Here is a 14,980-nt window from a genome sequence, read left to right on the forward strand (position 1 = left end):
ATACGAGTGATACTAATTTTCCCTTTACGGTGGTGATATAAAGCCTCCTTTTAAAATAATTATGCTTGGGGAGGCCGGGGGGGGGGGGTGGAATCAGTCCCTTAAGAATCCAACTTCAGCTCAGGTCATGATCTCATGGTGCTTGAGTTCAAGACCCGCGTTGGGCTCTGTGCTGACAGCTCGGAAGCCTGCTTTGGATTCGGGGTCTCCCTCTCTCTGCCCCTCCCCTTCTCGTGCTCTCTCTCAACAATAAATACACATTAAAAAAATAAATGAAATAATTATCCTTACATGTAAAAAGGAGTATAGTTGAAGGAAAACCGCAGAATAATTTTATGGGTGGTACATGGAAGGGCCAAAATTTAATAAATTGGTACCAGAATGACTCAAGTTTGGGAAACACGGCTTTATTCCAACCAACGAAAATCTCAAAATCACTTAAAGCTTCAATACACCTTGCCTGAATATCCTAGTTTGTAAGCTTTGGCTGCATGCTTGTTAAGTTAGCAAATTCTAAGCCTTGTGCTGGACGTGTGCTTTATAGGGTCCATCCAGCCCGCAGCCGTGTACCAGGCCCCCCTGAGCAATCAATCGGTGATCAGTCCTTCCAGGCTTCCTCTATCCGGCCCATTCCTTTGCTGGCTTGTGCGTGCAAAATAAGGTGTTTCTTCTGAAAATGTTTTCAAATACTTGCAATTATATTGGAACTCCAGAATAAATAGCTGGAGAGTCAGTCCTTTCTCCTTTTTTAAGCACATCGAGAAATGCAGCAGAGTTAGGCCTTTGGAGGGCGGACCTCCAGCGGAGGGGGCCGGCTTCACTTCACCCCTAGCGCCGGTTCTCTGCTGAGGGTCTCAGGTTCTTCTAGCCCCCTCCACCCGGTGGGGAGGGCGAGGGTTACCTTTGAGCATCGGTGCGGATACAACGGTGACCTACGATCATGATTCACAACTCATTTCATGTACTTCTGCCCATTCTACTCTCTTTGCAGCACTTCTGGGAAGCCTCGGGGTCTGCAAACTGGGGACGCCCCCATGGTGGGTGGGGCCTCAGGCCCACCAGCTCCCAGGACACCGCCCCCTCCTTTCGCCCGCGTGCGTGAGTCCAGCACACCCGGGAGCCACACGACCCCCACCCGTCCCCGCGCTCGCCTTCCGAGCGGGAACCCCACAACACAGACAAAACACCCGGTTTCTCGCCGGGACACTGACCGCAGGACGCCCAGCTCGCTCCTTAAACAGACGCTTCTCGGGGGCGGGGATATGAATATACAATATCAGCTCCCCAGAATGACATTGGACAGCAGCTGCTTAATATTCATGACGCTTCGCTGGACTCCCGGCCGCGCCGACGGCTCGCGAGACGTAGGGGGCGGGCTTCACGAGGCAAAGCCTCCTCTGATTGGTTGTTTTAGAGGAAGGTTGCCTTCGATTGGCTGGTGTCAAGCGGTAAAGTAGTCCGCCTCCTGGCCGGGAAATTTGAATGCCCATTTTCTGGGATTCGGGTTTTGTGGACGAGGACCATTCCGCATTTCTCCCCCAGCTGGGTAACTCGTTTATTTTCTGTTGGTGCGCACATATCCCGAGCGCTGTGCTCTCATTCCATAGCCGGGCAAGCTGCCCCCGACCCTCCCGGCTGCCAGTGCCTGCGCCTTCTCCCGCAGCCTTGGGTCCCGGCCCAACCCGCTGGGCCCCAGGGGCGCCGCGGCAGGGCCAGGCCAGGCGTAGGGCTCCCCACCCCAGACTCGGAGCTACGGTCGCTGTCCCCTGCCTGGCGCCCCCCGCCGGTGTGGGAGGTGCGCACCGCCGAGGCCCCGGCCCACCTCCCCAGCCGCAGCTAGGCCGCAGGGTCTGCGTCTGCGCAGAGCCTCCCGGCCGCAGCCCCGCCCCCCCCACCCCCACCCCGCAGCGAGGCCGCAGGGTCCGCGCCTGCGCAAGCTTCCCGGCCGCAGCCCCGCCCCCTTGGCCTGGGTAACGCGTCCCCGGTTGCCGCGGAGACGCGCCGTTGACCCGTAGGTTTTGCGGAGCCGGGAGCTGCAGGTGGGTGAGGGCGCCGCCCGGTAGCCGCGTGGTCGGTGGTTCCCGGAGGTGAGTGCAGGGCGCCCACCCTCCCTCCCAGGCCGGCCTCTTGTCCATCTCCCGGGGGCTGCTTGGACGCACCGAGGTCTTGGGGTGCATTTCGAGCCCGCATCCGGACGGACTCGGGGGGGCCGTGGGAGGGTTGGAGTTTCTGGCCCCTGAGGGGCGTGGGCGGACAGGTGTTCCGGGGGTGCTGCGTGAGGAGCAGGTGTGGGGGTCGGGGCGCTCTGGCCCCCGCAGGCCGCCTTCTCCCTTTTCTTTGTCGTGCGGAGGAGGGTCTGTTTCTTCCACCTGCCCAGCAGGCTCCAGACCCAGCTGTCTGGGTGCAGATGTCACAGGTGTTGGCTTGTCCAGGGAGCGGGGCTGGGTTCCTCTGCTGGCAGAACATAACTAAAAGTGAACACTGCCCAGGACCCAGCCATTCTGATGAGTCTTAAAAATGCATGCCCGGGGTCGCCAAAGGACACGTGTGAGAATATTCCTGGCACACTCCAGATAGCCCCACACTGGAGCCCCAAACACCCAAACACAGTAGAGAAGACAGATACATTCACGGCGTACTGAACAAGCCACTCACACAAACCACATCTAGGTGAGCGATGAGGGTGAATCTTACAAACATAAGGTTAAGCGAGGGCGGTCAGATGTCAAAGGGTACATGCTGTCTGATCCCACCTATAGCACGTTCAGAAACACCAGAATGTTTCTAGAGTGGAGTCAGAATACTGGTTGGCCCGTGGGAACGCGGGTGAAGGACAGTGACCCGAAGGGAGCGTGAGGTGCGTACAGGTTATGATTTAGGTGCTTTTTGGCATGTATGTCACACTTTCATACAAAGTGACATCAAAAAGAGGACAGATTGCTTTCTACGAAACTAAAGGAGGGTCTGCCTTTGTGGTCAGGACTTTGGGAAGCTACAATGGCCGGACTTCTGCAACCTCCGCCCAAGTTCCTGCCGGCAGAATGGCACGTGGCGAACGAGAACCAGTGCCACAGAGCGGAGGCCGAGAGGTCCCGCTCCGAGCGCCTGGTGGCAGAAAGCCAGAGGCTTGTGGAGGAGATCGGAAAGACCACAAGAAAGTCTCAAAGCGACGTGAACAAGAAACTAGGTAAGGCAGGCCGCGCGCCGCGCTTTCGCACGTGCCCGGATGTGGCGGGCGAGGCCCAGCCACGGTGCTGTCTGCATTGGGCGCTCGCGAGTGGCCAGGGAGCACCCTGGAATAGCGGGGGAGACACACGTGCTCTTCAGCTTCCGGCTTTAAGTTCACGGCCCCAAGACAGAGGCCCGTTAACCTAGCCCGCTTTCCAGCTCTCCGGTGTCCATTCCTCTGTGGATTCCAGGCACACTTACTGGGCGCCTGAGAGCATCAGACACGATTTAAAGGGCAGTGCCCTTAAATGAGCAAAACTCACATAAACATGAAATGAGACAACACCTCCCAGGTGCCAAAGAGGTGACAGCTGGAGGGAAGAGGTGTGGCGGGGCCGCGCCCTCCCGGCAGGCTCTGGGGAGTCTGCTCGTGCCTGCCTCTCGGTGTCTGGTGTAGACACAGCCCTCCACCTCCCACCTCCGCTGTCAGTGACGTCCCCTGAGTGTATGTCTGCGTCTTCTGTCTTTGTGTGGGGACAGCAGTCGTACTGGCGGGGAATTTGGTTGCACCTGCAAAGACCCCGTATCCAAATCAGGCCACACGCACAGAGTACCGGCAGTTACATCGACCCACGGGTGCCTCCCGTCGTGTGCTACATGTGTCACTGCAGGACCTCACTGAATGCACCCCTGCCTCCGTGCATCTTTCACACTCTGTCTGGAGAGACCTTCTCAGGGCTCAAGTCTAGAGGTCAGAGCAAGGGGCTCGCCAGTGCTGGAGCCTTTCCCGACCCCCAGCCTCCCTCCTTTGAGCCTCCACTGTGCTTTTTACGTGGTGAGAGAGAGTACAGACTCACTGAATTGAAACTCTGTTTTCGCGTCTGCCTCACACACGATGTCTTTCCATTGTGTCTCTTGGACCTCACGCCCGGTAGGGGCCTGGTAATCAGCATATTGGGTTCCTGAGTAAATTCTAGCAACAGGAGTCCAGGAGATAGCGTTCTGAGCGAGGAGGTGGCTCGGACGGAGCCACGAAGGCGGGAGGCGTGCGGCACTCCTGGTGTGCACACAGCGGGGTGGAGGGAGGCTGGCCAAGCCAAGGACGGCCGTGGGTTGGGAAGGCCCAGTTCGGTGGGAAGCCAGTTAGATGTGGGGGCAGAGGTGGCGGTCCGGGGTCACCACAGGGCAGAAAGGGGAGAGCCAGGCCATGCTGTCATGGGCAAGGAGGTCTTCCACTGTGCTGGTGGTTGTGCAAACGTCAGGGAGGCTGAGAGCCGGACGAGCAGGAATTGAACCGGGGACCTGTGGCTAACAGCTCCAGCGGGGCAGCGGCCGATGCAGTGTGAGGGTTGTGGTCAGGTACAAGCAGGCGTCGGGGGACCTCAGGGCACGTGGTGGACACACGCGTTTGCCTTCCCTCCCTTTTAAAATTTCGACAAAGTCGGGGCGCCTGGGGGGCTCAGTCGGTGCAACGTCTGACTTCGGCTCAGGTTATGATCTCCCAGCGCGTGAGTTCGAGCCTCCTGTCGGGCTCTGGGCTCACAGCTCGGATCCTGGAACCTGTTTCGGATTCTGTGTCTGCCTCTCTCTCTGCCCCTCCCCTGCTTGCACTGTCTGTCTCTCTCAAAAATAAATAAACGTTAAAAGGATAAAACTCCAACAACGTCCTGTATGGCATCGATGAAGAGTGTCAGAGCTGGTGGGGGAAGGGTGTGAAGTGGAAACGCTGTGGAGAGAAGATTCTGGGGACAGAAAGCAGAAGGTCCAGGCAACAGGCGTAGGGACTGCAGGAAGCCTGTGCAGGTGGGGACAGGAAGATGCTGGCTGGGCCTGTAGCAGATTCATGCTGTGGACACTGTGTGATGCTTACAACCTAAGCGTCAGTTACCTGCGGCTCTGGACGTCCAGGGCAGAACTGGAGACGAGACTCTTGGAAGAGTTTACAAAGAGCCCCTTCCGCACTGTGACTCTGTCTCCCCCGGTGGAGAGTCACAGGCCTCAGTCCGTGCGAACACCAGCAGGCCCACGGGGGGCATCTGTAGACGATAGGGCCCGGGATCACCCGAGGGGAGAACCAGGTGCGGGGGTGGACAAGCCCTGTGCCTGCAGAGAGAGGTTCCAGCCGGGATTTCGGTCTCAGGCGTAGTCAAGCTGAGGGTCAGCCAACACGACATCTGTCTAACACGACAAGACACTCAGACAGACACACGGATGGTCAGACGCACACAGGGCCAGAGAAGAAATTATACCATAAAGTCTTCAGGAAATTTGGGGAAGACACTGTGTCCATAGACCAAGGAGAGTCTTAAAAAAGAACATTCGGGGCATGAGAAAGTGTTCTTGGGAACTAAAACTATCAGAGCAGGACATTTTTACAAATTAAAAGAAGGATTGAAAGAGAAAGTGGAAGAATCTCCAGGATGTAGGGGAAAAAAAAGACAGTTGGATAACAGGAGAGGAGGGGTAAGAACTTGGGGACCCTGCGGGGAGGCTGTGTCTCTGACAGGGATTCAGAAGGAGCACGGAGAAGACGCAGGAGAGGAAACCACCTGCGGGGGGCCCTAGCAAGCTCCCCAGAACCGGAGGGTCTGTTTCCAGCGTCGGGCATACTCGAGTAAGGCCGACACTAGGGGAATAGGGAAGGAACCCCGGGAAAGCTTTCGGGCCGCACACAGAGAATCAGGAATCCGGAGGGCTTCAGACTTCTCCGCAGGAGCTCCAGACCCTGGAGGGAAGTGAAGAGACGTCATCAAAATTCTAATGAAAATCACAGCCTGTAGTCTACACGTAGCCAAAGTCAAACGATGAAGGTAGAACGAAGGCTTTCAGACATTTCCGGTCATGTGCCCCCGTGTCTCAGGAGGGCTTGCTTCACCTGTGGAGGGGCGTGAACAGGAGGAGGAGACAGATGGGACAGGGCTGCGGCGGGTGCACAGGGTGGGGGTTCTGGAACAGACAGATGGGGGGCTGCTGTGGCAGGTGCACAGGGTGAGGGGCTGTGGAGGAGACAGCTGGGGGGTTGCTGTGGCAAGGGCACAGGGTGGGGGGTTCTGGAACAGACAGCTGGGGAGGGGGCTGTGGTAAGAGCACAGGGTGAGGGGTTCTGGAGGAGACAGCTGGGGGGTTGCTGGGGCAAGAGCACAGGGTGGGGGGTTCTGGAACAGACAGCTGGGGGGGCTGTGGCTGTGCTCAGGGTAAGGGGTTCTGGAGGAAACAGATGGGGGGGCTGCGGCAGGTGCACAGGGTGGGGGTTCTGGAACAGACAGCTGGGGAGGGGGCTGTGGCAGGTGCACAGGGTGAGGGGTTCTGGAGGAGACAGCTGGGGGGTTGCTGGGGCAAGAGCACAGGGTGGGGGGTTCTGGAACAGACAGCTGGGGAGGGGGCTGTGGCAGGTGCACAGGGTGAGGGGTTCTGGAGGAGACAGCTGGGGGGTTGCTGGGGCAAGAGCACAGGGTGGGGGGTTCTGGAACAGACAGCTGGGGAGGGGGCTGTGGCAGGTGCACAGGGTGAGGGGTTCTGGAGGAGACAGCTGGGGGGTTGCTGGGGCAAGAGCACAGGGTGGGAGGTTCTGGAACAGACAGCTGGGGGCGCTGTGGCTGTGCTCAGGGTAAGGGGTTCTGGAGGAAACAGATGGGGGGGCTGCGGCAGGTGCACAGGGTGGGGGTTCTGGAGGAGACAGCTGGGGGGTTGCTGTGGCAAGGGCACAGGGTGGGGGGTTCTGGAACAGACAGCTGGGGAGGGGGCTGTGGCAAGAGCACAGGGTGAGGGGTTCTGGAGGAGACAGCTGGGGGGTTGCTGGGGCAAGAGCACAGGGTGGGGGGTTCTGGAACAGACAGCTGGGGGCGCTGTGGCTGTGCTCAGGGTAAGGGGTTCTGGAGGAAACAGATGGGGGGGCTGCGGCAGGTGCACAGGGTGGGGGTTCTGGAGGAGACAGCTGGGGGGTTGCTGTGGCAAGGGCACAGGGTGGGGGGTTCTGGAACAGACAGTTGGGGAGGGAGCTATGGCAGGTGCACAAGGTCAGGGGTTCTGGAGGAGACAGGCATCGCCGGCGAGCAGGCAGGCAGAGAAAGCACTCCGGGCAGAGGTCCTGGGGAGTAAGCAAAGCTGTTGGCTAATCGATGGGTTTGAAAATACCTGTGGGTCATAGTTCTGTCAGAAAGTTGAAGGAAAAGTTAGTAATGAGTATCTGGAAAGTGAAACAAAAACACAACTAGCAGCCCCTCCGAAAACAAACAAAAACGTGTAAGAGAAGAAACTGATATTAGCACGCTGCCTGGCTCAGGTGTAAATAGCATTCACATATTTGCAGTATCATAAGCAAGTGTGAAATTATTGTTTAACCAGAAGCCAATGCGGCCGTATCGGGAAGACAGAAGGTCAGGGACGTGCTGTGTGAGCGCAGATCCTGGTCTTTCCACCACAGGAAACTGACCGATGTCGTTGAAAGTGATCCTGAACAAGCAGCCGTGTGAGCAAATGCAGGAGGAAATTCTAAAAGCATTTAGAAGGCAGTTGCTTCCAGAAAGCGGGATTGGGTGGGGAAGGGTCTGCAAAACTTGGTCCGTTTGACTTTTCAAACACCGTAGGTTTCCAGCTTTGATCGGATTAAACGTTATGAAAAACACAGGTATTGAAGAATTAGAGCGACCCGCGTGGATGGTGTTTGCACGAACTCCACCCTGGTTTTGCAAGAAGAGATCCCTTCCCTCCCTCCTGCCGCCCGGCCCCACCCTCCCCTAGTTGGCACCTAATGACGACCCGAAGGTGCCCCAAGCAGCAGAGAACGTGTCCCGGCTGGTTTAGGTCTCTAATCCCAGAGCCGGTGGCCCCAGGAGCGGGCTGGCCCCCGTGTGACTCCGTGTCCTCTCTGTGTGCCCAGAACAGAGGCTCGAGGAGGTCAGGTTCTGGAAGAAGGAGCTGGATGACAAGCTGGAGGAGCTGGTGTGCACCACCGAAGACCTGCTCACCTACCGGACCAGACTGGAGAACGCGCTGGAGAGCCTGAAGGAGCCCCTGCACATCACCCAGATGTGCCTGGAGTACAGGTGGGCGGGGGGGGGGGCTCCCCGAGGGACCTCTGCTGGGAGTCACCGGGTGCCGGGTGGCGGGTCGCCAGGGGCAAACGAGGACATTTCTCTCGGCCTCCCGCGGTGGCGGGCAGCTGGTGGGCAGCGGAAGGAGCTCTTGTCTGCCTTAAGTTAAGTGGAAGTTAGGGCTGGGTTTGTGCATGGCAAAACGGTGCTGAATTTAAATAGGGTGGTTTCTGTCTGTCTCACGCTTAGGGAGTCTGCAGACAGCGCAGGGCTGGCACGGTGCGCGCCGTGCTAGGCTCCGGGCATCTGCCGTCCCGTGCCCTGCCGCATGCGTTCATCCCCCCAGGTTACCTCGCGTCGCCAGACGGCAGCCGGCGCTCTAGCCATTTTGTCTGTGTTCCCGCAAGGAGGAATAATTAGGGCTTGGTATTTGCCATTTCCACCTGCATCCCACTGACCAGAGCTTAGTCACATGGCCACGCCAGCGGTCTAGCGTGGATGCGTAGGGCAGGCCCAGCTCCTCCAGGATGGGTTTGCTCCCGTGCACCAAGCCACACGGGAGCATTTTGTCACCCAGAGGGCCCTGTGCAGACATACCTCTTACTGTCCCTTTGCTCCTACCAGTCCTGGGAGTGGGCGGTGCTGTCTGCTCTGGGGAGACACTGTTCCAGTTTTCACGGGGCCCCCCTGGGCTCACAGTCCTCTCCCTCCAACCCGAAGCCTCCAAGATCAAGTGGCAGCTCCTTGGCCAGACCCCCCAGGGTCCTAGCGACCGAGCCCAGGGACCTCTCCGGACCCTCACCTCACGCCCAGCAGTGGGGTGGGCTCAGTCGGGTGTGCAGAGTTTGAGACCTCGCGGCTGGAAGAGGTGGGGCCTTCCCGCCACGCACGGCCACGCGGGGTGGACAGAGAGATCGGCAGGGACGGGTCCTTCTGGGGGGAAAAATGGGGGGGACGTGGCGTGACACTGGGTGAGATACTTGCTCTGAAGCGTCGTTTCCTCGAGTTTGCCGGAAAGGGCACGTCACAAATCCGCTTGAAAAGGCCGGCACGACACCTGTGGTGTCACGGACGCCCAGCGTGGGCATTCGAGCCTGCGTCGTAGTTACTATCAAAGGGCATCTTGGGGCGCCTGGGTGGCGCAGTCGGTTAAGCGTCCGACTTCAGCCAGGTCACGATCTCGCGGTCCGTGAGTTCGAGCCCCGCGTCGGGCTCTGGGCTGATGGCTCAGAGCCTGGAGCCTGTTTCCGATTCTGTGTCTCCCTCTCTCTCTGCCCCTTCCCCGTTCATGCTCTGTCTCTCTCTGTCCCAAAAATAAATAAAAAACGTTGAAAAAAAATTAAAAAAAAAAAAAAAGGGCATCTTTCTGGATTCAAATCCTCGGCAACAGTCAGGACTGGGTCCTGTTTCCAGGAAGGAAACAGGCGGGTTTGGAATTCTACGTCAAAAGACGACGTTTCTAACGAGCGAGTAAAAAGGAAAAGGCTCCTGAATGAAGGCGAAATCGAGGGGACGAGTGTATCCGCCGTGAGCAGTGAGCAATCGATCGTCTTGCTTCCTTGTGGTTTGGATATTTTGAAGTCTCACAGATGCGGACCCATGCACGTCCCGGCCACGCCATCCAGACGGGTCTGGCCGTACTCGCACCCGTTGTCCAGCCAGACGGCGTGTCCAGCGTCCCCGGCCCGTTGGATGAGCAGCCCCTTCCTCTCGTCCAGGGAGAAGCGGGTCGGCATCGACCTGGTGCACGACAAGGTGGAGCAGGAGCTGGTGAAGGAGGCCGAGATCATCCGCGGGGTGACGGCCTTGCTGACCCGCACCTTGGAGGAGGTGTCCGAGCAGATCAGGTGCGTCCGTGCGGCCCGCCTGCGTCCCCCCGGGGCGTGCCCAGGAAACAGGCCCCAGGCGGGGCCCGGGAACACGCAGAATCAGGCCTACGTGACAGCCGCCCCCTGGCCGTGGCTGGGGACGGGGGGGCGGGGGGGGGCAGGGATTCACCCCGAAGGACGCGGAGCCGTTTCCCGCCAGCGCTCAGCCCCCACGTTCCGCACTCTTCCGCGCCGACATCAGGAGCCGTCCCGGTGGGAGGGAGGGTCTGGAAGGCCAGGGTGGGTGACCCAGTGGTGAGCGCGGTGTCGGGGGCGGGCGGGAGGGGAGCAGGCGCCGTGTCCCGCGCCAGGCTCGCGGTGGCTGGTGTCCCGGGGTCTCCGGGGGCCCGCGGGTGCCGCCTGGGCGTCGCAGAGGGAACCCCGCTTCCTTCTTCCCGCAGGCTGAACCGCTCGGCCAAGTACCACCTGGAGAAGGACCTGAAGGACAAGTTTGTGGCCCTGACCATCGACGACGTTTGCTTCTCCCTCAACAACAACTCCCCGAACATCCGATGCTCGGAGGACGCCGTGAGGGTGGAGCCCCAGTGAGTGGCCCCGGACGGAGGGCGGCCCGGGGCGGGGGTGTGGGCGCCTCAGGGGCGTCTGATACAAAAGCTCTAAACAGTGAGAACTTGTCCTGTTTTAAATGTACGGGGGGCACGTTAATCACCCCCTTTCTGGCCCACACCCGCGGACACAGCCCGAGTCGGGTGCGCGTTTGCGGCGCCCGGCACCAGAGCGACAGAGGTGGCCACGGAGGGACCGCTGCTGGGTCTTTCTGGAGAGGGGGGCTTCCTCGTGCTCCCGACCCGGGGGGGGGGGGGGGGCGGCAGGCCGAGCTTCCGCGGATCCGCGGGGCCCCGTCGCCCGTGCGCACCCCCTTCCGCAGCCCGACGCGCCGCGAGTGAGCGCGTGGCTTCCGTCTCAGCTCCGTGAGCCCGGAGGACTGGCTGGAGTTCTCCAACGCCAACGTGGAGAAGGCCGCCAAGCAGAGGAGCAGCTCCCTGGCGCTGAAGGCCCTGGTGGACCGGATCCTGTCCCAGACGGCCGGTGACCTGCGCCGGCAGTGTGACGCGGTGGACGCGGCGTTCAGGGACAGGCTGCAGGAGACCAAGGGCGCCAGGGACAAGCTGGCCGCTCACCTGGCCAAGGTGAGCCCCTCGGCGGGGGAAGCGGGAGGCTCGCCGGGGTCGGGGGGGGGGGGGGGGGGCGGGGGCGGGCGGCGGGACCAGCCCGGCCCCCCGGCCTGTGCTCGTGGTCCGTAAGGAGGAAGGCTGTTCGGCCCCCCGGCTCGGCCGCAGGGCTCGGCTTCTGGGGTCAGAGGGGACTTTGCCCCGTTCGGGGGCCTCCGCGTCGTCTCTACGAAGAGCAGGCCGTCTGCCCACCCCGGGCCTCGGCTCCGCTCGCGTGCGAGGTGGCCACGTCCTTCGTGACTCCGAAATTCCACGAGTTCGTCGGATGCCGCCGATCGCCCCATCCCCGCCGGAGTTTCAGGATTCGGGTGCCGCGTGCCTCTCGGTCACCCGCTGCTGGGCTGCTGGCCTGGCGTTCGGGACAAACTAGAGCTACGGGGCCCCGACTTCCAGCATCTGCCGGTTTCTGTGGTGTAAGCACTTGGGGCCGCCTACGTGGCAGCGGGCCGGCAGAGTTGCACTCGGACCTTGAACCCAGGCCTTGGCCGTCGGACAGCTCAGCTGCGCGAGGAGCCACACGGGCAGAAAGCGGGGTTCCGTCAGCACCGCGGGGTTCAGCCAGCACCTGGCGGGATTGAGTCAGCACTTTAGGGTTCAGTCAGCACCGCGGGGTTCAGCCAGCACCTAGCGGGATTCAGTCAGCAATGCAGGGTTCAGTCAGCCCCTGGCGGGATTCACTCATTGCCGCGGGATTGAGTCAGCACCGCGGGGTTCAGTCAGCACCGCGGGGTTCAGTCAGCACCACGGTATTCACTGAGCACTTGGTGGGGTTCGGTCAGCACCGCAGGAGCGAGAAGAGCCTGGCGGGTGAGCGCGTGGACCCTGGACAGATGGAGCCCGTGTGGCGCTGGGGGGCCCCCTTAACGTTTGTGCACTTTTTGACGGACCCCCAGGTGCAGCGGCCGGGGAGACACCGCTGACCAGGCCCGCGGGCCCTAGAGGCGGACGCCCGCTCAGGGTCGGGCGGAGACGCGGGTGGCCGGGGCCCGCAGCGGGCGTGAGGGGCCCAGGCTTCCTGGGGCTTCCTGGGCAGACGCTGCAGGGCCGACAGAGCAGCTCGGGACGGCCTGAGTGACGTGAGAGGTTCTCTGGGCCTCGGGGGCGTCCCTGGCACCTGGCCCTGGGGGGCTAAGGCGGGGAAGTACGGCCCCCGGGCTCGGGGCGCACAGAGCGGGCTGAGCCCCAGACCATCGGTCTGCCGGCAGCGAGCGCAGGCGGCCCCTTCGCCGTCGCCAGGCCCTCCCCACCGGCAAGAGTTGGTGTTTTGATGGCAGGACATCAGGATATGCAGAAAATTGACAGCGTGCGCAATCCGCCTGAGCCCCGTTGCTTATCTTCCTCGTTGCTAACGTAGGGAGCCGCCTGGGTGGGTCGGGGTGACAGCAGACAGCCCCGGCCGGACCCCCAGGACGTGCCGCACGCGAGTTGCACGCGTAAACGTACGCATGTGGATGTGGCTCATACGACGTATCCCCGGTGCAAACTGGCGGCCGCCGCTGAGAGTGCTATGAACGGCCAGGGAGCAGGAGGAGGCTTGGTGGGGGCCCCGGAAGGAAGGCGGGTCTGAGGCAGGAGGGAGGGGGAGGGTAGCCTGGGGCAGGAGGGGTCGCGGCCCCCGGAGCCGAGGACCCGGGGGTGCTGAGTCCACAAGGGATCCAGCTGTCCGGACAGGCTGGCGGCGGGGGGGGGGGGGGGGGGGGGTCCGGTTCAGTGAGGCCCGGCAGACCCTGCAGGGCGGCCTGGGGGGCAGCAGGTGGGGGTGGGGCCTCAGCCGCAGGACTGCCGCCAGTAAGACGCGACAACGAGAGGGGCAGCGTCGTGGTCCCCCTCTCTAGGGTGACGACGCCGGGGCCACAAAGGTTGACAGCTTTGTTACGGCCCCGGGGCTCACGGGCTCACGGGCGGCAGCGCCGGGCGCGGAGCCCGGGCCGGGTGGCTCCCGTCACTGCCTCCCGTCACGGCGACCACAAAGGCCGTGTCTCTGCTGACCCCACGCGTGGGAGCGATGGGCGGGCACGTGGGGGGTGACTGGGTGGCACAGCCGAGGGGGTGGGACGCCGGCCACGTGTCACAGGAGGCGACCCACACGCACCCCGCCATCGTTCCAATGTTCACAAGAGTCGGCACGGGGACTGTCCCCTGTCCTTTGGGCGGATCAGAGACAAGGCTGCTGTGGGGGCTGGTGACCTCGCCCTGGGAGTGGCGGGTCAGGGATCCCCCAGGTCGGGGAGCGGAGGGGTTGGAGAACGCAGGGCCAGGGAGCCGGGGGGTCCAGGAGCTCGGCGTCTGGCAGCCTGTGCTCCGAATGGGTGACTGGGGCTGCCGGCACCGTCTGGCTCTGAGACGAAAGCCTCAGGCCCAGCCGGGCCACTCACGGGGAACGAGACGGACCGTGCGAGTCACGCGCCTCGTTCCTTGAGTGACCGTCGGTGGGCTTCCAACGCGCCTGGCGCTGCAACCCTTCTTGCAGAAGGACCGAGGGTCACCGGCAGATTCGCATCCTCGGGCCGCCCTTCCTCAGCTGCCGCCATCGAGCACGACCTGATTAACTCGCCCTCGGCGAGCGGCTTTCCCGCGCGGCTGACGGCAGGGCCGCTCGAGCCTCACTCGGACCCTCAGTTTCATTTTTGTGAAGAAATCCCGCTCCTGGGGGCGGGGAATGTTGCGCCGTGTGGCGCAGACGTCCGGCCCTGCTGTGCGGTCTCCTTGATTAACGAAACCCCCCCTTGATGCGCCTTAAACGTGCAAAACGCAAAGGCTGCTTTCCTCGTGTGACCGTAAGGAGCGTGCGCAGGTGCACCAAGTAAGGTGGCCGCGGAAGTCGCGCTGTCGGGTCACGACCGTGGCTTTGGGGTTTGTGACGTTTGGGGCGGCGCAAAGTGGTGACAGCCTGGCCCGTGCCGTCTGTCGACCCGCCACCGTAGTCCAGAAGGAGCCACTGTAATGAATGCGTGTGGCTGTGTTCCAGTAAAACCTTATTTCTGGGCACCAAAATTCGAATTCTACATAATTTTCACACGACGTGAAATCTCATTCTTCTTTTGTTTTTTTCAACCACTTAGATACGTGAACACCTGTCTTTCACTTTTTTCTATAGTCTACTTGTTTTCGAGAGAGGGAGGGAGTGTGTGTGCATATGAGCATGTGTGAGTGAGGGAGAGACAGAATCCGAAGCAGCCTCCGTGCTGCCAGGGCAGAGCCCGACGCCAGGGCGTGATCCCGTGAACCGTGAGATCGTGACCTGAGCCGAAAGCAAGAGTTGGACGCTTCACCGGCTGAGCCACCCAGGCGCCCTGTGAAAACCTTCCTTTAAAGAGAAAAGATGGGCCACAGACTCGGAGAAAAGACGTGCAAAACACACGTCCGATAAGGGACCAGCACCCAAAATAGGCAAAGAACTCTTAAAACCCACCGAGAAGGAGACAAACAGACCAACTGAAACATGGGCAAAAGACGTGAACAGACACGTCACAGGAGGAGACACGGGTGGCTGAGCACGAGGAAAGAGGCACCACGTGGCAGGTCGCCAGGGAGGCGCCTGCGAAGGCAGCGGGACGCCGTGCGCACCCGCACAAAATCCAGCCAGCGGCCGGCGCTAAACGCTGGCGAGGAGGCGGAGCAACGGGCTGCAGTCCGTCCTGGTGGGAGCGGGGAGGGCAGCTCGGCAGTCTCTTAGGAAACCGAGCGCGCGCGTAAATCCAGCGGTCTCGCTGCCGGG

General features: G+C 61.3%; 1 protein-coding gene across 7 annotated transcripts in view; it reads left to right on the forward strand.

Annotated features, from left to right (window-relative positions):
• The first annotated feature begins 1,451 nt into the window (after nucleotides 1–1,451).
• Nucleotides 1,452–14,980, forward strand: part of TEKT1 (tektin 1) — a 47,523-nt gene continuing 33,994 nt past the window's right edge. Inside the window, exons 1-6 of one of the 7 annotated variants that reach the window (XM_058703071.1) lie at nucleotides 1,452–1,546; nucleotides 2,981–3,187; nucleotides 8,048–8,213; nucleotides 9,920–10,048; nucleotides 10,471–10,614; nucleotides 10,998–11,220. In XM_058703071.1, coding sequence (XP_058559054.1) covers nucleotides 1,483–1,546; nucleotides 2,981–3,187; nucleotides 8,048–8,213; nucleotides 9,920–10,048; nucleotides 10,471–10,614; nucleotides 10,998–11,220 — 933 coding nt within the window. In that variant the 5' untranslated portion in view covers nucleotides 1,452–1,482. Of the gene's footprint in view, nucleotides 1,547–1,949; nucleotides 2,092–2,980; nucleotides 3,188–8,047; nucleotides 8,214–9,919; nucleotides 10,049–10,470; nucleotides 10,615–10,997; nucleotides 11,221–14,980 lie in introns of those variants that run through there. The other 6 variants (XM_058703064.1, XM_058703067.1, XM_058703069.1 and 3 more) reach the window with 6 other exon arrangements.

This window comes from Neofelis nebulosa, chromosome 16 (genome assembly GCF_028018385.1).
Source record: "Neofelis nebulosa isolate mNeoNeb1 chromosome 16, mNeoNeb1.pri, whole genome shotgun sequence".
NCBI lineage: Eukaryota > Metazoa > Chordata > Mammalia > Carnivora > Felidae > Neofelis > Neofelis nebulosa.